Source organism: Apostichopus japonicus, chromosome 8 (assembly GCF_037975245.1).
Source record: "Apostichopus japonicus isolate 1M-3 chromosome 8, ASM3797524v1, whole genome shotgun sequence".
Classification (NCBI taxonomy): domain Eukaryota; kingdom Metazoa; phylum Echinodermata; class Holothuroidea; order Aspidochirotida; family Stichopodidae; genus Apostichopus; species Apostichopus japonicus.
In genome coordinates, this window is record NC_092568.1 from 16,645,839 (window position 1) to 16,668,035 (window position 22,197).

The 22,197-nt window shown below is 35.8% G+C and overlaps 2 protein-coding genes across 2 annotated transcripts in view; one reads left to right on the forward strand and one right to left on the reverse strand.

Annotated features, from left to right (window-relative positions):
* Positions 1-18,352, forward strand: LOC139970747 (5'-3' exonuclease PLD3-like). Its single transcript, XM_071976703.1, has 9 exons — positions 1-160; positions 2,183-2,367; positions 3,050-3,233; positions 5,505-5,759; positions 8,552-8,752; positions 11,550-11,689; positions 12,335-12,497; positions 12,788-12,881; positions 13,555-18,352. Exons 2-9 carry the CDS (start codon positions 2,183-2,185, stop codon positions 13,770-13,772), a joined length of 1,440 nt encoding a protein of 479 aa, XP_071832804.1. The 5' UTR covers positions 1-160; the 3' UTR covers positions 13,773-18,352.
* LOC139970746 (triokinase/FMN cyclase-like) overlaps positions 16,403-22,197 on the reverse strand; it is a 16,281-nt gene continuing 10,486 nt past the window's right edge. Inside the window, 2 exon segments of the mRNA XM_071976702.1 lie at positions 16,403-20,327; positions 21,025-21,108. Coding sequence (XP_071832803.1) covers positions 20,175-20,327; positions 21,025-21,108 — 237 coding nt within the window. The 3' untranslated portion in view covers positions 16,403-20,174.

Genomic DNA, 22,197 nt, shown 5'->3' on the forward strand with positions numbered 1-22,197 from the left:
CAGTAGTTCCTATTGTATTATTGTGCAGTCGCAACTTAACTTGCACCCTACGTTTTCAGCATAGCAGACGGCCTAGCATCCTAATCCTTCACAAATTATTCTTTGATACTATCACAATAACAAAACCAATGTGTTCAACGAGATCGAGACTTCTGACTACGTATGTCTTCTTTATTTTATACTAGATTCATCATTCTGTCATAATTAACCTAAGACTATATCTCTAGTATAAGACTATAGGATCTCTAGTATAATTATTTGTCATAATTAACCTAGACGTGACTATATCTCTAGGCCTATAGCACTGCAGTACCAAACTGGAACTTGGCTAGACTGAACAGGCTAAGACTAACACAAAGTGAGAAGAAGGCTACTTCAGTACTTAGCCTAACATTAGTGCCAGGCCTAACGTTACTATTAAATTTATCATTGACAAAGCATTCAGATGTTTTTGCCTGCAATACAGAATACATTCCCAGAAGTCTGATTCCCAACTGTAGTTTTGGCTGTGACTAGCTGCACTTACAATGCCAGACGCAATGTGTAACTCAGTGTATGTAAGGAAGAAGCGTGTTAGAATGAGATTAAAGGTTCTACATTCATTGCAGAGCTCATATTTATTGTTTCAGCCTTCACTTCATTTACTCAAATTTATTGATGGTCATAATAATTTGCCTAGGCCTATGCAAAGAGAGTCATACTTCCTTATCCAGATAAAAGTGAATAGAGTGTAAAATAACAAATATCCATAGAACATTTATACCCAAAATATCGCAAGCTCAAGTGAAATTAAGATATTGCACCAATGTGAATTATGATCACCAGGATTGTCCTCAAAATATGGAATGCTTACAAGGACCCTTTATTTATGAAATGTATAGCATATTAGCCACTACTATGTACTGCACATATACTGTAGACTGCACCACAGTAAAAACATCTGTATATGGTCATTTAACAAAGCCATGTGTCTCGTTGAATGCCTTTGTACTACAGCCTACAGGTAAAAGACCTTTTGGGGGGGGGGCGCGGGGAGAGTCGGGGAAGGGAAAGTTTTTGAATAGTAACAGCCGTTTCTTTCATTGTCAATATTATTATGCACATGTGTAAATTACAATAAAAAATTCCTTTATTACGCCACTATTTCAATCACATCCGTCATATTACTGCATAATCATATCCATTAATGTTATCAGTAATATTGTAATTGTTTGATTCATACTGTAACTGTGCCCAGTTAATTTTGTAATTGATTATAGTATTGATCTGTGAAAAAGTCACTCCTAGGACAGTAGGTCACAGGCTTTTTGGTGGACCTAGGAACCACTCAGTGGATGTACAGGCTTGCAGCTTGATGCGAATGGAATAATGAGTTTTAAAGAATGTCTAAACTGTACTAATTTTGTTTTATTGTGCTCTTGCATATATATCTTAATATGAGGGTGCATGATGATAGTATAATCTGGAGCCAAGGTGTAATTTTAACAAAATATGCAACATAAGTTAAACCATACAGGCAGGGCTTGCTCAGACTATCAAGACCTCCCACGTGAAAGGTCCACTGAAAAGCCTGTCACGTATAAGAACCTATGAGCAACAAATTATTTTAAAACTACCCGCCATGTGGTGAGCTTGCCTTAAATTCTATTCGCAAACAACGCATAATTCATCTTATAATGCTACCTTGTAGTATCTGTTATTGTTGTAGTACAACATACATCTTTCCAACCTATGCTAGGCATATATGCATTCAGCTTTGTAAATCACACTGAAAAGTGATATTTTTGTGCAATACAATATTTAAACTTCATCTCATAAAAGCTAGATTGACGAATAACACAAAAAAACCCATACATAACCAATGTTCAATATATCGGGAACTAGCTGGGCGCTACTAAGTTGGAAAAAGCAGCGCCGAGCCTATGTTTTCTTATGAAACATCTGGGCACTAGTTGGGAAGTTATGGGCACTGACCCGCACCTGGTGCGTACTTATTATTACCACTCTCTACAGTTAACAGTATACACTTGTAGTTTGTGGTTTTTCTGCTCCTTCACATTCTTCATCACTCTCCTTTGTCAATATAGACACCCGAGCTGAAACAGTGGAATTAATGCTTCTCTCTCTCTCTAAGTTTACCTTTGTAAAGTTAATGCTGCATAATCTGTGTTTGCCATTCCAGATGGATTATCCAAGCGGTGAAAAGAGTGCTATGATGCGGTCAGAGGTGAAGAAAGACGACTGCCATGGATGGTTCAGAATTGCCATTGTTCTTTTCAGTGTATCAATTGTGCTATTTTTTCTTGTGTCCTTGTTTGGGATGTTACCAGAAGATGTATCCGCTGTTCCTTGTGGGAATGCATGCAGGTCAGTTGTACCAGAAATACCTGATTCCTGTGAATGTGTCTTGAAGTGTTTGTCATATTTGGGTCTTTTATTGTTAGAGGGGTGGGGTGGAGTGGGGGTGAGGAAGTTTACATTCTGCTTATTGTATTTACTTTAAAATAGCAAAAAATTTGCTCACAATTTCCTAATCCTTTTGTTTGTGTACAAAATTCACTATTTCAAAGGAAAGATCCCCACCCCTCTTTCCTCTCTCCTTACTTTTGCAGTTTTCTGGGTTGTTTTTAGTTGCAATGGGGTAGGGGCAATGGGAGGGGGAGTGTAGATCTTTTGTCAGTCAGTGTGCATCATGCTGTATGCTTCTGACTAGCACTTTCAGTGCAGAAGTGGTAACATAGTGTTCAGCATAAATTAACAGTTGGATAGGTCAGTTGGTCAGATAGGTCAGTAGCGCACAGGATTTTGAGCTCAGAAACATATCTGGATTTAATGGAAACTTCAAAGTTGTCATTCACAAAGTAACAAAATATTAAGGCTTCTCTACTGGAAAATATCTTTAGAATTTCATCAAGTTTCATGTTACATGTTTGGTATCATCCAATGCCTCTTGTGATAAATAAGTTGATGTAACAGACATACAAATTCTGCTCTTATTTTTGCTTCATGGAAACTACATTCCTCATGTTAAATTTCTATTCTATTCCAGTGTCGAGTTAGTTGAAAGTATTCCCACAAATCTAACTTTTCCAACCGGTTCGCCAAAACATAAATCAACAATCGATGCTTGGACTGATTTGATACAATCGGCTGAGCAGACCATAGATATCGCTGCCTTTTACTGGTCATTACGAAATGATGATCTTAAGCCTCCTGTTAATGCTTCTCATCCGGTAAGGAATAAGACTATTAAAAACAAATCTGTTCCCCTTAGTTGCCCATCACAACCCACCCCCCCCCCCCCAACACCCACCACACTTTAGTCCCTGTGATGTCACACCTCACTCAGTCACTATTTAGCATGTCCAAGGTAGTCATGATGACTACACAACTGAAAAACACAGGGCTTTCAGAGCATTAATTAAATAGGTATTTGTGAAATGAGAGATAATTCATGTTATGATTGATTCTTAAACTTCCTGATGATAAACAATCTTCTGAATAATTAAAAGTAATTTGGAACTAATTACCTACAGTACAGCAATGTATTAAAGCAAGTACAAAGTATTTCAGACATATTTTTAATGTTCTTGATAAAGAATGATTGTAAAATTACTGGTATTAGTTATCTGTGTTCATAATGTCGTTTGTTTATTTATACTTTTAATTAAAAGACAATTAGTTGCATCGGAAACTGAACAAAGTATCAATAGCACAAGTTTCAATAACTGGGGAATCTGCAGGTTTTGTTGTTGTTGTAGTAACTGTCATAACACACAAGTCCAAGTAGAATTTGATAGCAAACAAGAGCTGAGGTTTTGTTTTAAGTTAGTGCTACCTTGTAGTGGGTACATGTGACCAATCTCATTGTTTCCTGCTGTCTGAAAGTAATCCCTTGGTATCAGTTCTTCTTCCTGTTTTGCAAGGTACTGTAAGGATTCCCTCCTGATAAATAGTCTGATAATTGTGATGCTATTCACATGTGCATTGATGTAACCAGAAAGTTGGTCAACAGGAGGATAAAAAAATATAACCATTGAATTTGTGTATTGATAAGGAAAAGAAAGGAAGGTTTGTTATGCTGGTTTCACATACACAGATTAACTATTTTGTTTACCCCAATCTCATTGATTCCTCTTTTGTCTTTAACCTTGTGATATCAATCGTCTGAATTGACAATTTATGCATAATATTTACAAAATAGAAATCCTCAACACTTTTACAAATGAAGCTTCAACTTTCTAAACCCTGTGTTAAACACATTAACTTACACAGTCAATGAACATTTCTTGGAAACATAAACTGCACATGTCATCATTTTGCTTACATTAAAAGTAACACTACTTGTAAAAAAAAATGAAACTTATATTATAAAATTGATGTGCCAGGAATTTTGTTGTATATTTTACAGTTGAAAATAAAATAAGAAGTTTATCGTATTCTTAAATTTGTAATATCAAACTTCTAGTGAATGCAGTATAGGTTAATTAAAAGCAGTACTGTACCGTTACCATTGGAGAAATCTTTTATGGTTATAAGCTTTCTTCGACATTAAAATATTTCAGTAAATATTATTGTTATTACTTATTTATGTTTGAATAGTCAACAACAAATTGATTAAAATGATCTGGAGGGCGGGAATTAAAGTGGGACCAAGCACTGTATACCTCGGAAATAAAAGTGTTTGAAATGTCAATATCAGTTTTAGAGAAACTACACACGAAAAGAAATTTGCTTCCATAAGTTTTATGGGCTATGTCAAAAAGTGTTTTCCAGCCTCCCGACCTCTCATCTAGACACAGTTTGACCCATTTATTTTTCAGACTTTTTACAAGTAATTCTATGTCAACTGTTTTAAGTCCTCCGTTGAATTTTTGTTTTATTAACACTGATCTTTCAATTTGCCGCACTTGTTTGACCCAATAAATTTGTAGAAAAGAGTATCTTTATAAAAGGGGGGGGGGAGGGTAGTCAGGTAAAACAGACAATAGGTAGACTAGCTGAGAAATAGCAAATTGTTTTATAATTAACACTTTACTGATCGGTGTCAGGTCGGTGGAAGACCAGAGATTCCAAAGATTTTAATACAAGAGAGTTTTGGTTAGTAAAATTAACTCACCAAGGTCTTCTTGATGATGCGTAAATGATATTTCCTATGTATTTGATAGGTTCATCACTTATCCTAAAAAAAAATTGCGGAAATAGCCGGCAGGTCTAGAAAGAAGAGGACCTAATTTATAGGTTGACTAAGTTTTGAAGCAACCGCATATAAACTATGCTTGATACCAAGTTAAATGAAGTCGAGTTATTTAAATTGTGAAGTAAAATATTGGAGATTGGTTGAATTCCAAACAAGTATCCAATTGTAAACCAATTGTTTGACTCAATCACCCAAGATAGTCCATTCATCCAAAGGTAGATGGTTTGAATAATAAACCCTTAGACGAAAATCCTTAATTTGATTTATAATGTTTACCTTCCATTTTTTTCCTTCCCATATGCAGGGTCAGAAAATTTTTGACACTTTAAAGGCTGTTGCCAAAGAGAAAGATTTAAAAATTCGAATAGTTGTAGATATTAAAGAGGATAAAATCAGTAATGACACCGAAATGCTGGAAGAAGAGGGCCTGGCGGAAGTGAGAAGGATAGACATGGCAAAGCTGTTCGGCAGTGGAGTACTTCATACTAAGATGTGGCTCGTCGACGGCAAACACTTTGCGGTTGGAAGTGCTAATTTAGATTGGAGATCTCTTACTGAGGTGAGAAGTGGATTTCTTCTTCATTCTTTCATTCTTGCTAAGGGCCAAAGAGATCCACTTGCTAGTACGGTTGTGTGTATGCGTCTGTGGAGACTATTATCCTCAGTAAAGGTCACAGGTCATTTGAGGCCAAAAGAGGTCACAGTGGGAATACCTTGTTTAAGGCAGTTACTACTCCAAAATGAATACTTTGCAAATTTCAGTATATGGATCCATGTCATTGAATGCAAGAAATCTATTTGGTGATGTGGAGGTGTAGAATGCTTCACTAATCACTTGAAACAATCTTCATACCTTGGAAAACCTATGTGCAGTCCCCTGCTTCATTTTATGCCCTAATATCAAACATTACAAAGAATCAGTGAGCAATGTAACATTCTTGTTTAGATTACTGTCATAGAAATTCAGTGGGCGTGAAAATATCATACATGTTATGATATTCTGTAGTTTCTATTAAAGAGGTACAGTGTGATTATAGTGGGGTCTCATGAAAATGAAATACCTATGGATGCCTCTATGTATAGTCAATTTCTTTGGATGATGATGATTATTATTATTATAATATTATTATTATTATTATAATTGTTAAGCATAGCAACATAGAATTAACCCTTATCCCACACCATCCCCACGAATGAGAGACTTGGAAGAATCTGTGGACAGTACTAATAGTGTCTTGAGTGAATCTGTGTGTAAGTGGAATTAACTTCTAACTGGTCACTAGCTAAGGAGAATTCCTCCATTGTATTTGTGTGTTGCTGCTATATGGCTTACTCAGATTCTAACGCCAGCTTATCAACATGCTGACCTACTATTTGAACCATCTCTGTTAGGAAATTGAAAGTGAACGAGTCCTTTAATGTCATGTGATTCACTGAAACTCAGGAAGTTACGACGTTGTAGTGCAATTGAACTGGGAAAGATATTGCTATAATGTATAGTGTATTGTTTATCTAGCCAGTTCAGTTTGTGAGCAATAAGGAAGTGATAATATACACAGCAAGGGCAACAGACAATAGGAACAGCAAAAAGTATTTCAAGATTGGATGAAATCCTAGTTTGCATTGTTTGTGACAGGATACTCAAGAGGGGGATTAAAGGAATATGAGGGAGATTAAAGGAATATGAGGGAGATTAAAGGAATATAAGGGAGATTAAAGGAATATGATGGAGATTAAAGGAATATGAGGGGGATTAAAGGAATATGAGGGAGATTAAAGGAATATGAGGGAGATTAAAGTAGTATGATGGAGATTATAAAAGGAATATGATACTGACTCATGACATGATGTTCAACCCATATGTTGATAGCATCCATGTGTGTCAATCACCAATTGAAAAGTGGTTGGGACATAAATGATTGAACTTGGTTGAAAGTGAACAAGTCAATGCGTAGCGCACATCTCAAGCATTTATCGGGTGGGGTCATGGGGCTAACCTTAGGCCCCTGATGGGGACCAGCGGCTAAGCCTTGGCAAGGGCCTGGGGGGCGGACTCCCATCTAGAATTCTTCAAGTTTGCTTCTGTTTGGTCCCTGAATTGATATATCAGTCATAAATATATTTTAACCAATGTCACACAAAAAAAGTCTGACAAGTGATTGGACTGAGATTAAGAAAGACTTAACATCTAGGAGTGACTTAGGGCCTTATAATGATTAATAAAATTGAAACTTACACCAAAACTTGAACTTTGTTTGAACTTTGTTGTCATGAACTTTGTTTACAGTATCTACTGGCTTAGCCTATATAAAGCCTTAGCCGTGTATGGTTCCTCATAAATTATGCTAAAAATTAAATTCATATTTCAACCCAGTTTAAAAGTCCTAATTTTCATTGTGGGGTTGAGTAGATGACAATAAAGCATTAATAATTACTAATCTCATAGCACAATGTTTGAACTCCTTTTATGAGATGCACAAGTCATTAAAAGCCTAAGGCCTAGCGCCTTTACTAGCCAGTCTCTAAACCTGGGGACGACATTTGATATTGTGTCCCCCATGCCTCAGAAAGTAGGGGGAAATATCCCCCTGTTCTCCCATGATTGAAGCCCCTGATAGCATCAAGACATTACAGTATTTTAAAGTTTGGTGAAGTGTGTATGACCACAGTAGAGTTACGTTCATCATCATCATTGCAAAATACTTTTTTTGATAACATGAAATTCATAGAGAAAGTTCCAATTTTGCAAAAATGTTAACAAAGGGACAATCTAGGGAATTGAATATATTCAATTACAAACACCCTTAATGAATAAATGCTTGTGGTCTGCAAGAAAGATTTTGTGAAGAACATGCCCTTCACCATGCCCTGCAAAAATCATGTTGTCAAAAAGATACCACAACAAACATAGACAGCTTTTTATGCATCTTCACAGATGTGGATTTCAGGTTACCCTACCATGGTTGACCCCCTGAGACTTGCTACTCAGGGAACATTTACTTTTACTATGACAACCATTGCTGTGGCAACAGAAAAGCATACGGATATACACAGCAAACAGAGTGTGTGTGATTGCACTGTTTCAAAAAAAGAAGAAGGTTGTTTACCATTTAGTGAAATAAATGGAATTTGGCAACCCTCTTTGACAGTAACATCATGCAAACGAAGTAGTTACCAATTCCTTTTTGAGCAAGTCTAGTAAATTGTCTTTAAATTTGGTCAATTGTGATATCATTCTCCTGGAATGCTGGAAATTGGCTCTGCCTGCTATTAAAACCTACTGTACTTGCATTGCATTCAGGAAGTTAAATGTTGGTACTAAGCTAAGCAAGAATTACTTTTGATTTCCAGGTTAAGGAACTGTCTGCCGTCATGAAAGATTGTCCATGTTATGCCGATGATATGGCCAAGATATTTGAGGTTTACTGGGAAATGGCTCAACCCGACTCCAAAGTACCGTCCAAATGGCCAGCTTCTCTAGCGACGACTTTCAACAAAGATACACCGTTGAAGTTATTGGTCAATAATACCATCACTGAAACTTACTTGTCGGTAAGTGAGAGTTCCTTGCTGTGATATTGAAAATGTTGAAAGTGTTCACTAACATCAGTTTCCTCTCTTATAAAAGGTAAATGGAAAGAGTTGGCTACATTGGGATCACTAACTTCTATTGACTAAAAGTACTAATAGTACTAATAGTTCAGTTGGTAAAGTGCAGGGTTTGTAACCCTGAGGTCACAGGGTTGAATCCAGTTCGAACCCAAAATTTCTTTGCGGTTTTTCCTTCTCTTCGTTATAATTTCCCAATTACTTTTACATTAGTTTATTTACATTTATTTGAAGTTTAAGAATGAGTTGGATAAGTTTAGGGATAGACAGTGGGCATGTAAGTAACGATCTAGCCACCTATGCACTCCTTTCATTAAACATCTGTATTGCTAAGTTATCGTCAGTTATCAAGGAGTACAACACCACGTTAGGTATATATGTTTTATTCCTTTTACTTATTCCGTTTTCTGGCTAGAAAGCCACTTTGTTGTTTATTTAAATTTAGTGCTGACCACATATTTTATGCTGGCAAAATTTCTCTTTTAAAGTCTTTCTGGTTACTTGTTATGAAACATGCCCAAATCCTCCTTTGGGGGTAATTATTTATGGGGGGGGGGGGTTGGGAGGGGGTATAGCACTGCTGCTGGACACACTCATTGAAAAACTTAATGTAGAAAGTGAAGTTAGAGTAATGGGTATTGACCTGCTTTAAAGTGTATTCTAAACATGCTTAATTACCCTTTTACATAGGCAGGACATAGAGGAAAGGTGTGTAATGGGGGTCAGGGACAAGAGGGCATTTTGAAATGGCAGGTTTGAGTGGCATGATCAGTCCTCATGAACTATTGTTAGATGCTATGTTTTTCATGAAGGTTGGAGATTTAAGTGATTCATAGGCGTAGGAGGCGGGGGGGGCTGGGGGGGCTGCAGCCCCCCCAACCAAAAATTTTTTGTGAAAATTCGGGCAATATGCTGAGAATTTTTCGGGCACCTACTGAAAGAAAAATAATGCAATGTGTTTTTCAATGGTTAAACTGATATTATTACGATCATTATTATTGTAACGACTTCCCCAATAATTGTAACCAATATGGAAGGGTAATAACACGCATAGGCGTACGAGGCGGGGGGGGGCAGACTGCCTCCAAATTTCCAGAGGACAAGAAATTCGGGCAAAAGTCCTGAAAAATTCGGGCAGCCTAAGAGGAGAAAAAAATATATAGATATAAATATGCAGTAGCTTGCCCGAATCTTTTTCAAATTTTTGCCCGACAATTCCGTGGAGAGTGTTTTGTGTTATTTGTTTTGTGACATTAATATAAATATAGGCCTAATGATTTTCTTTATTTAGCATCATTATACCCGAATATTTCCGTGTAACACCACCGATTATCGACATCTTTGGCCACAGAAAAAAACACAGTAAATATTTTTTCTAACTAGTCAACTATATACCTGGACATCCCCGACATGAGTGTATATAAGAAACATTTTCTTTTTCATGGATGGTGGGGGTGGGGGAGGGAGTCCCTACAAGCCTAGAAGTACAGGTTTATCATATTCTTTGTTATTTTTTATACTTTTTTGTGAGACTAATTGCAGTCTCACCCCACACAGCGACATTATCCTGCCTACGTGTCGTTGAACAATGTATGTTTTTCTGGAGGTAGCTCAGTACTGTGTTAAAATAATAAATACGGTAACTAAATAGGAGCTTAAAAAATATACTGTCCTATTTTTCCCCAAAAAGTGATATTACCATATTTTTCTTCTTCTAATTTACCAAATTTTTGGGGAAGTGTAAATTTCTAAAACGTGAGATTATAAAATAAAGAATGTTTAATGCAACTTGCAAAGCCTCAGAAGTGCCATTTCCGGCAATCTGAGAGGCATCTTTTGCCAAAATAATCTCTTGTACACTAAGCGCCAACTGATGGTGGCGCTCCGCTTAGATAGTGTCACGGGAACTTTCGGGCACAAACCTTTCTGCCCCCCGAACTGAAATGGTCCCGACTATGATAACACGGCAAATGATTGTATGTTACTGGCATGCGGTGTAGGCCTAATAACCAATGCATGCCTATGCGAATTAAGATGTCGAACGCGCGCGCGCGGAGCGCGCGAAAAATTTGGGTTATATTTTTCGGGCAAGTCGTTACAGCCCCCCCCCCCCCAAATCAAATTGGGCTCCTATGCCTATGAAGTGATTACTTGACAAAGAGTCTTAAAATGTACCAAGCTTCAACTGCAACTTATAAGCAAAAACACTGAAACTGAAGCACATCATCAGACTCTCAAAAGATTTTTTGGAAATTAAAATATCCTTCAAGAAAAATCTCTTGAAACTATGGAGTTCTACAAAATGAATGGAATCACTTTGTAAAGAATTACAATGCGAAATGAATTGGAAAAGTTGCAATACACTAAAATATTAACAGAAGCAAAAAGTAAGACATATATTGATTCCATTGTCTATTGTTTTAATTTTTATGGACTTGTATATTTTTCTCATCCTCTCCTATTGTCATTACTCTTCCCCTTCTCCCCCCCCCTCTCCCCTCCTCCCGCCAAGCCCCGCCACTTGCTTTCTCCTATTTCTGTTGTAAATACATAGCTCTAGTGGTGATCTATACAGGTGCAGTATAAGTTTTTTGTCCCTTCCTTCTTCCCCACTGACTCTTCCCCCCCCCCGCCCGATCCAATCGCCTCCCAACCCCCTTTGTTTTTGTTGTACATACCTCTAATGAATCAGACATTATACACCACTGTATTTATTGTTATTTTGTTTGGTCATTCATAGAGCTCACCCCCCTCATTTTGTCCCGAAGGACGGACTGGTGACATTGATGCTATTCTCGACGTAATGGACAAAGCCAAGGAGTTTATCGACATATCTGTAATGTCTTACTTACCAATGTGGGAATTTTCACCCAAACCAATGTAAGTAGACATTTTCAGAGATCGCTGGTCAGTATAATTGTTGGTGCTTTGAAGAAACACACAGTGGAGAATTCCCTTTTGTGTCATCAGTATATCATCCCCAAATTTAAGCCTGCTGAAAGTTGCTAAAAGTTGGCAAAGGTACCTACATGGAGATCCTTACCATCTAAAACCCCCTGCCATTCAATCTGGTGGTCATAGGTCCCCATGTAGGGTTGCCAAAATATATTGGATGGTGTTCAAAAATCAGTGGGGAAAATTCTGCTGATATTTGATGAAAGACAAGTGGAAAAAGCTTCAACATAAATGACTTCAACAGGTGCAACGTACACCATTTTTCTACACCCTTAATAGTAAGAGAGAGGAAGGGCAGGTGGTGGTGGTGTAAGAATGGTTGTTCAAGAGTGGTAAATCATGGAAGGAAGTGCATTTCAACACAACCATGTGCAGTATTACTGCAAAAACCTTCTCTGGAAGCTCTTATTTAAGAACATCTTAAATAACATCCTTTTTCCTAGTTTCCTAGTAAGGTCTACTTGTATTTTCAATCACAAGGTTTCTTTTGTTTTGAACTATATATATATATATAAAGATATATTAGTTCATTCTATATTAGAGACCCACCTACTTTTTTTCTCATGGTAGATTCTGGAATGACATTGATGCTAAACTCAGGGAACGAGCTCTGAATGGTCGTGTCAAAGTTCGCCTGCTGACTGGGTACTGGAAACATACACACGATGCTACTGCAGGGTTCCTTCAGTCTTTGGCCGCTCTCAATAATACTCCACTTATGGACGTAGAAGTGGTAGGCCCATTACACTTGATTTCATGCTTATATTTGTGTGGCCTAGAGGTAGTACAACCAGCCTGCCAAGCTTGATAGAAAATGTGCTCTGTTTTAAACTGTACAACTCAATCTATTTCACACATATCAGGGGTGAGTTTCAGAGAGAAGTCGGTGCAAGAAGCTTGCTTATTAATTCTTGTAAATGTTGTGTACGCAATGTTAATATTTAATGTTCTTATATCAGATTTGATGAGCAATCATTTATTTTTTGTTGGCCTTCTGATTTGTGTCTTCCCTACAAAATACAGAGACAGTTTGTTGTGCCTTTGAATGAATTTCCAGTCCAATACAGCCGTGTTAACCACTGCAAGTTCATGATAACAGAGAATGCAGCATATGTTGGTGAGTCTTAGTTTATTTCATGATCACTTCATTTCATGAAGTAAGAAATCCAGAAAGAGTTGTGCAGATATGTCCCTCCTGAGTGGTGTTCAAATTGGGACTTTTTTCTGGGGGGGGGGGGGGGGGGAGTTTTGGTTTCATTTTATTCTCTTCTGTGTCAATCACTGAAGAGGTGTGTTGGAATTGGTATCTTGACCTCCCCTCAATACTTGAGAGAGTGGACAATGCTGGACTTTACAGTTGTCTGTCAAAAATAGTGTGTCACATTTCATAAAGGAGAGCCAAAAATTGGATGCTGCCATTAAATTATCTGAATACTAATGAAAACAGGAAGTCTTGACCCTAACTGATTTTTGTCTATGATCACCTCATCCATAGGATTTCAACATTAGCCAATCTTAAAATATAAGAAATCCTAGTTTCATTTCCAATATATGAATAAGTTAAAAGCCATGTCCTATGACCGATTCTGGCCGACATGTCCGTGTGTGATGTCATAGTCGACACAACTCATTTCCAAGGGTTGTCCAGGTGATATGATGTCATAGTTCCAGCGGGACATGACATTTTATTTTTCTATTGGGTGTATTCTATGTGTAGTTTCAGGCTGAAAGTTCACATTGCCATGAATGGATTTTTAAATTTTTTTTGTAATTTTTTTTTTGTAATTCAGGTACATCTAACTGGTCGGCAGACTACTTCAATGACACAGGAGGCATCGGATTCATCATAAACAACACAAAAACTCAAGACGTTTCCACGGGGTCCACGACGACGACGACGTCACAGTCATTTGAGTCACAACTTAGGGCAGTCTTTGAGAGAGACTGGTCTTCAAAGTATGTTTATCCGGTTGTAGTTCCATATTCTGTCTCACCTCCTATTGGTTAAGTTGTGCTAATATGTTTGTGAACTCCCCATCGCCTGTGGTTCAGCAAAGTGGAGATATGGGGCAAACGGCATATGGAGTGAGCATTAAAGATCATTAAGACCAGACTTGACCCAAATCGATGGTGGCAACATGCAAGACCGGGATAATCTTCTACATCCTTAGGTCAAACCCCCATCCTCATCAGTATTTTTTTTATTGTGAAAACAAAAAAGTTTTCCAAATTACTGATAGTTAGTTGAGCTGTCAATGTTCTCTATATATAGAATTTGGTATCAAAATGCATTTAAGTGTTTTTTTTTTTCCTTTGTGGATAAATGAAAAAAAATAACATTTTTTTACGATGTGATCATTCACTCTGCTCTTGTTAGATGATGCATCAACAAAAACACCAAACTTTCACTGATAACCACTGGCATGTACCGTTTTGGCCCAGAACGAATATTTTTAAAGTATCATTTCAATTATTGTAATGATTGTAAGACAGCAGTTTGCAACCCTTTTACTTCACCAAAATGAAATGTATACAGTTTCGGAAATATTGAATGGCTTACATCAAGTACTGTCTTTTGAGCACAGTTGAACATTCCATAAACTTTCAAACAGAAAGTTTATCAAAGGAGAATTTAAACCCTGTGATTTTGCAGTGAAAACAAAACGTTTTTTTGATTTATCAGGAATTTTGAAATTATTTTTCATGTGCCCTATGTAAGCATCCATATTATTAATTTTCAGTATTTTACGAGAGCGCTTCAAAGGTGAAAAATAATTGAAAACTTCAGGGGAAACGTGTTTTCTGAGTAGTCATTTCATATATGTTATTATGATATTATTCTGAAATATCTGACCGCTGCAAAATCTAGGGTTAAATTCTCCTTGAACCTTTTAAGTTATGGTTAGCTTGTTGTGGACAATCATTTGTTATTAAAAGTAAACTAAATTGAATAATACAAAAGTTATTTGCATGTAGATGCCACAAGGCCTAAATATGCATTTTTTCAGGCATTGATTATCTAATTTATCAGATGATAATTTTGTACAAATAAAAATTAACAATACAGTTAAAGCAGTCAATTATTTGCAGTTATATTTGTATTGACACATGAGGCATATCTCAAAAGGTAAATCCAGAGGGAAATTTATTTTTAATTGATGAAAGCAAAACACATTTGTATATAAAGCCTCCTGGGAAATTTGCATCTAATTTGCATGTTAATTTAAAGTGTCAGTGTACCGTAAGTGAACTTGAAGCAAACATGTGTGATGTCATAGTGGCACCCTGACAGCAAAACTTGATTTTGCACTGTATTGTTTCGATTGGATAGGGTTTCAACTCAACCCAAGTGGATGCAAAGTTTACAACAATATAACGATGATGATGCCATTGTATTCATACTGAGATGCAGTTTATTAATATCATGCTTCTATGACATCACACCTGTTTGCTTCAAGTTCACTACTGCTGTAAAACGTGTCAACTTCAGAAGTCCTTTATCTCGAAAATTGTTACATAGGAGCAGAATGCAAATTTCACAAGGATGTTTACATCTGTCAAATGTAAATTTTCTCGGGACTAACTTTTTAATTGCAATCAGATAGTACCCAGTGTGACAGGCATAAAGCTGACGATTTCAGTAACGCGTCGATTTGTATTAATTCAGTAAATAAATATCTTTCTATCCATATATATTCTAGTGTCCAGGAATGTGCATTTTTCTTTTACATACAATTGGTTATAATAGTTCATTTATATATCTATATTAAGTCTGACAGATACATATTGTAACATATTTGTTCAAGATTAATTCACACTTTTTTAATGTTGCTTTTGCTTTAAATTCTATATCAATTTATCTATTGTATCCTGTGCCACAGAATAGGTCTTCTAAATAGATGGCACATTCTACATCCTGAATGATTATTATTAACAGATATATTTAAGACAGATGTCTTATAAATTTATCACTGCCAGGTGTCAAGGGTCAAAAAGGGTGATGCTTCTTAGAAGATTTTGATTTGTCTTTTTAAATAGAGATGAAAGTATAAATATTGTACGGTGGCTTAATAGGGACAGGAAAAATAGAAAGTGTTCCCAAATCTTTTTATCTCAAAATGTGGACTTTTTATCTCAAAATTTTGACTTTTTTGCTCAATTTACTTTCTTTTCTATGTCCTTATTAAGCCATCATAATATTGAATATCAATACAGAGGAAATGGTATGAAGTGCCATTTTATAGTATGCATGTTCAACTGTGTACACAATATCATCAATGGTGTGAAATTTTAAATCAGGATCATTTAAACCCAGCAATAAACCTCCTGGTTCAAATATTGGTTTGTGATTTTTAAGGCAAGGTGCTGCAGTATGCAGGGTAAATTTGTAATGGTAGTCAAATGGTGGCAACCAAATGATAAAAACAGGAATTAATGAAAGACAGAAATACAACATAGTCAATAGCCATGACAAAGGTCTTCTTGGTGACCATCAATAGCTCAGAATGAAACTTAGGGATTCACCAGGATGTTTTGATTCATAATTCATCAATCAATATAACCCAGAATATGTTTATTGCACCCTTGTAATATGTAATATAGTGCAGTCAGTCATTTTCTTTGTAGTGGACATGAAAATACTTTTAGTTTTGATGGATGCAGATATCCTATTTTGATTCACTATTAGTGGTGGGTCTACATTTGTTCTTTCCTTTAAAGGGGTTTATTTTTCATACTTATATAAGTTAATTTTTCCTGCTTCTTAAAGGGGTTAAGTTTTCATGCTTTTTAAGGAGATTGTGCCATTCCCGAGACTGATAAAGCAAGACTTTTACGGTCAGTGATAATCAAATGTAGTGGATATGAAAATGCAGCCCTTGTGATGAAAAATAATTTTTAGGTTTTATTTTCTATTTTTCTTCCCTATTAGTGACGTGTTTACATTTGTCCGTGCTTCTTAAAGGGGTTAATTTTTCATGCTTTTTTTAGTTAATTTTTGCATGCTTCTTAAAGGAGGTTCATTTTCCATGCTTTAATAAGTAAACTTTCCATGCTTCTTAAAGGGTTCCTTTCTTCTTGCTTTTATGAGTAAATTTTTCCATCCTTCCTCAAGGGTTCATGCTTTTTAAGGAGATTGTGCTATTCCTGAGACTGCTAAAGCAAGACTTTCAGTCAGTCTTTTCAGCATTTGTCACAACAATCGTCACATCTAAGATTTTTTGTATTCTTTTTTTTGTTTTTGATATTGGACAATAGTATAAACATTTGTGCATAAAGTTTGGCTATTCCTTCTCTCGAAACGAAATTTAGCAGAGGTTTGTAGAAGTCTGTTGTGCTATCCTATGGAATGTGAAAAGGGCAAACTTATTTTGTTGTCTAAACTAAGTTTGTTGTCTAAACTAATGTTGTTGCTGCTGGTTTACCATGCTGTTGCTCAAACTCACATTGATGTCTTACCTTATGTCATTGTCTAAAATAACATTGTTGCCATGTTACCCTGCAATTGTTCAACAATTGCTCAACCACGTGATGTGAAAAAAATAGCTTTTCATACGAAATTCAACTTGCGCTGCATATGCTTACTATGCGCACATCATTTATTAGGATATGTGGGTAGTCTAGACTGTTTAGAATTCTTTCCATTGTTGAGTCTAGTAGTAGCAGTAGTAAAAGTACCAATATGGCTCTATGTGTAACAGTAGTAGGCCTAGTAGTAGTATTATTGGTAGCAGCCTACGTATCATGCATTTTCCTCGGCTGGTGATGTTTGTTGAATTTTGTGCGAAACGCCTCTTTTTGACATTACAAAACAAGTTTGCCCTTTTCGCATTCAATATCCTTCTTCTATCAACAAGTCGGCCCTGTGTAATATCAAATATGAGCGTACTCAACTCATAATCAAGAATGGTCATTACTTGGCCTTTTCATCATTAGTAATCCATTGATTACTTTTGTGGTAATATTCCCCAAACCTAGCTACAGTGGTCTTCAACAATACCTGACACTACGTGACAATTCTAAGGTTTTTTTTTCCTTACTTTATAATGAGAATCACTAAGTAGCTCATTGCACTGTTCGATTGGTAAAGTCTACTGCTGAAGCACTCGTTCAAAATTGTCTCGGTTGAGATGTATAAAGCATGATTGAAATTTCCAAATGTTCAACATATACGTCATTATTTACATAAAATTAGGATAATCATATAAATTGAGGAGCTGCATTGTTAGAGGATATGAGAGGATGAAGACACAAAATGTTACGACAACGAACCCAACGAGCAGATTCAAGCTGAGAATTTGAAGGTATCTCCACACTGTTTGCCAAGATTATTATCTAATTCAGATACAGATGTTTGTAAAGTAAAAAATTCTACCTCAAGAGAAGACCAAATTTTGTATCACAGGAGAGATTGTAGATGTTAAATTCTCACTTAAATACTCTGTCAATTACATTTTAATTGCAAAATTGATACTAGTCACATATTTTTTTATTCCGGTACTTTGTAACTGTTCCAATGAATGGAATATTTTTCTTACAATACTGTATATACATATATATTGGCATAAAATAAATACACTGTAAACACAATTACTTTCTTTTACCATGTTTTTAATATAAATGAATATTCTTGTTTGATAAATTTTTTAATTATATACTCTTTGTTTCACAGGTTAAGTCTTACTAGAGGTAGAAAACAAGTGTTTTTTTTGCCCACTAATGCATTCCAATAAATATATATTCTCTTAACAGAGATTTTATAAATCAATGTTACAAAATTAATCAAATCAACCAAAATATGAATAAAGAAACACATTGAAGAAAAGACATGACTGGTACAGAGGTATTTAAAGGAAGACTTCAGACATGATTTTAGACTTAATGTGTCATAGTTCAAATAAATATGAGTTAAGTATGAGTAAATTATGAGGTAAGTATGAGTATTGTTTAAATTGCTTTGCTAAATCATGGGAATGCACCTTAATATGGGTTTCTCAGTGAAGGGCCTGAATATTGATCCATTATTTTATGAGTTCTAATAACTCAAACCATATTAAACATGTTCTTTTAACTTTATTTAAACAGCAGAGAAACCCTTGAATACGTTCAACACTATTCATCCTAGCACATTTTTGATACATTGTAAACATGAATATAGATATTTGTTTATGTTTATGGAATAGTCTTGTAGAAATATTGACCATTTGTGATAACAAGATTGCAAGAATGATTTGAAGACTTGACATATTTCGCAGCGGTTTAGATGATTCAGCTGTGAAAATAGTCAGTTGTATATTTTTATGGAATAAAACCTCCTCGTATTATCTTATAAAAATAAAAATAAATAAAATAAAACTGTTAGCAAACTGCTTATCCACTAGAGAGCCTGTGTAGGAGAATGTGTAAAAGAAATACACACTTTTACACAGAAATATTAAATAAGAGTTTTACTAATTGTTTTACTAATTGTTGTATGAATGCAAGAACTACAAAAATGCAAAAAATACCTAGACATTTAATAATTCAATTAGTCTAGCCTTCAAGACATGACATTGGTTGACCTAAAATGATCTTTTATCTATGTCCCTTATTTAGTACAATAGGCATTTTGTGCTCAATATGAGACATCTACATATCAAGTATGGAACCCTTCCAATTTCCTCTTCTTTTTGCTCTCTGCTTACAGGCAAGGATTAAAAAAAAAAATAGTATTCCAGATACACATACACACACGCCATCATTATCTCAAACGTTTACGCCTATCATCAAAACCGCAAACTAAACCTGTTACTTGATTTCATGAAATCTGGTATAAAATGTTTAGAGAAGAGAACATGTCTTTGAGAAGTTTAGAACATGAGTGCCTAGACTTTTATGCTCAGAATGAGATGAAAAGAGGAAATCAAAACGGAATCAGAAATCGGTGAGAAACAACAAACCAATAGGGAACACAAAAGAATATTACACTGGTAATACTGGAATTACAGAAATTACTACAAGTTTTAATATGTTGAAGAAGAAAATTTACTGTGTGGAAAAACTATTTTATAGGACAGAAAAAAAACTATTTATAACATTCGTAGAAGCCCTCTATTCAAATTTTGACTGCAAATTTTTCACAAATATGATATTAATAAGCTGCATACTGGTGATATAAGCTGCATCCTGGTGATATCGGATACAAAGTCAGAAAATTGAAACCTCTGAGACAATCTTACAGAAAAATCAGATATACCGATGAAAGGATTTTATCGATTCATCATATTGCAAGAAACTACCGACATTATATGTCAGAACTTAAACTTGCCAATCTATCAAAATATGAAAATATCTATAGGGATGCAGCTGCAGCATTTATAATCAGACCATCTTTAATATTGCATGAGTTCCAAGGATGACAAAACCATCTTTTTTAACTGAAGCTGTCGGACACTGCCCTCATCCAGCTAGCAACGGCTGCAGCCCCTGCATCTTTTTTACCTGTTGTCAGATCAGCATGCACATAACTAGCTCTGCCTGCCTGAGCAGTCATTCTTGAAGTTTCGTTGGCAGCTTTTTCTGCAGCCTTTAATTGGAAAAGAACAAAATATTGTAAAAGTGAAAACAATTTTTGATAACAGAAATATGTTGAGAGGTAATTATATATTACAAAACATGTCCAAATGTCACTATATTTTAAATAATGTTTATATACACTGTTCCAGCAGCTACAAACAATAACATAAAGTATCCTTTTCACTAGAGCTGCATGGGGGTATGTTTCTCAGCATCCTGTCCAAAACTCAATCACAAACAAACTTAATGCTGGAAAGGGAATCAAACAGATTGATCCCACAGTTCATAAAACAGTATGCTTACAGGAGAAACTCTACAAAGTACCATTTCTAAATTTAATGTTAACAAACAGAAATTGAATGCCCAAAAATTAATGAAAATTAAAAAGATATATATTTAGACTTGTATATAAACAGAATTTATGTAGTGTACTGATTTTCTTTACAGAGAAAGGAAGGCAAGTCCTAAAATATTTCACATCCATAGATCTTCTAGCCTCGATCCTTTAAAAACAAACTTGAAAGACAGGATTGAGAGAAACCACAAATATTAGTATTCAAATTTTACATGTATGAATATTTCACTGTACCATCCTAAAGAACATTTCAAACATTCCCTGTCAATATTTACCCCACCCACATATGGGTAAACCCCCACTTGCTCCCATATGGGGGTAAAGTTATGACATATATGTATTTACGACAAACCTTTGCTGCTGCTTGTAGCGCCTCCCCAGTAGTGATCCCAGATGATTCATTCAAACAAGAGTAAATAGCAGCCAGAGGATCAAGCTGGCAAAAGAAACAACAACAACAACATGTTCAAACCAATCGTGAAAGACCAACAAATATAGTGTACAAACTTAATCCTCTTAGTAGTAACATTGCTCAATTTGTCACAGTACATTTCAAATTTGACATCCATATATATTAAATGGCTCTGTGTTAAATGTAAAGCTTTGCTGGCATAATCATATGCTGTTTTCATAACTCCATCACAAAAGTAACATTGTAACTGAGAAGGTCATCTTAAACTTCAGAGTTATGAAATATGGATGCATCTATACTATTTCTTAGTCACCTCTACGATTCATATCATTAAGTCACAAATGCAGTCTTACGAACCATCCACAAAAAACTAGGTGTTGGAGGAGCTATTCCAATTTGTATTGTTATAGTTGTTTACAACATGGTACTTGGTTGCTTTGCTTGTGCTTGTACCAATGAAGAGAGTATGGGAAGGCTATTGGGGGCCTATCATCCAGACGCGTAGTGAGGAATTTGCCAAGGGAGGGGCGAAACTGTAGGCAAACTATCAGAGCCGTAGATATGGCAAGTTGCAAACTATCTAAGCGTAGCGCCACCATGAGTTGGCGCGAAGCGTACAAGAAAATTTTTGCTGAAAATGCCTCCCAGATTGCTGGAAATGGCACTTCCCAGGCTTTGTAATTTGCATCTTAGCATTTTCTCTTTTGAATTTACTAGCGATATATCATAAAAACATACAAAAAAATATGCTCAAGGGGGGGGCTGCCCCCCCCTTGGTTACATGCCTGCTATCATCCAACAGCTCCTCCCCCATCCCCACCAGATTGCCCTTCTAAACAAGGGTCATATCCAGACTAAACTTTAAAAGTTTTTTGTATAATATCCAGTCACTCACAGCAAACAAAGCATTTTGGCATTGAAAGTACATTCATTAAGAAGCAAACTGACTTTATGGAGACATTTGATGGCTGAAGTCCACACAAAAACATTACATCCGATGTGTGGACTTGACACAGATTTATGCCACTTGATATATGACCTGTAGCTATCTCACATCAACACACAGGTGAAATCAAAAGATAAGTAACTGATGGTTTCATGAGAACTAAGTTC

Bases quoted from the DNA above. Each gene is read 5' to 3' on its own strand.
- LOC139970747 (XM_071976703.1), top strand. From the start codon at position 2,183: ATGGATTATCCAAGCGGTGAAAAGAGTGCTATGATGCGGTCAGAGGTG. The intron at 2,368-3,049 runs GTCAGTTGTACC...ATTCTATTCCAG, and splicing joins CCTTGTGGGAATGCATGCAG to TGTCGAGTTAGTTGAAAGTA. The intron at 3,234-5,504 runs GTAAGGAATAAG...TCCCATATGCAG, and splicing joins CTGTTAATGCTTCTCATCCG to GGTCAGAAAATTTTTGACAC.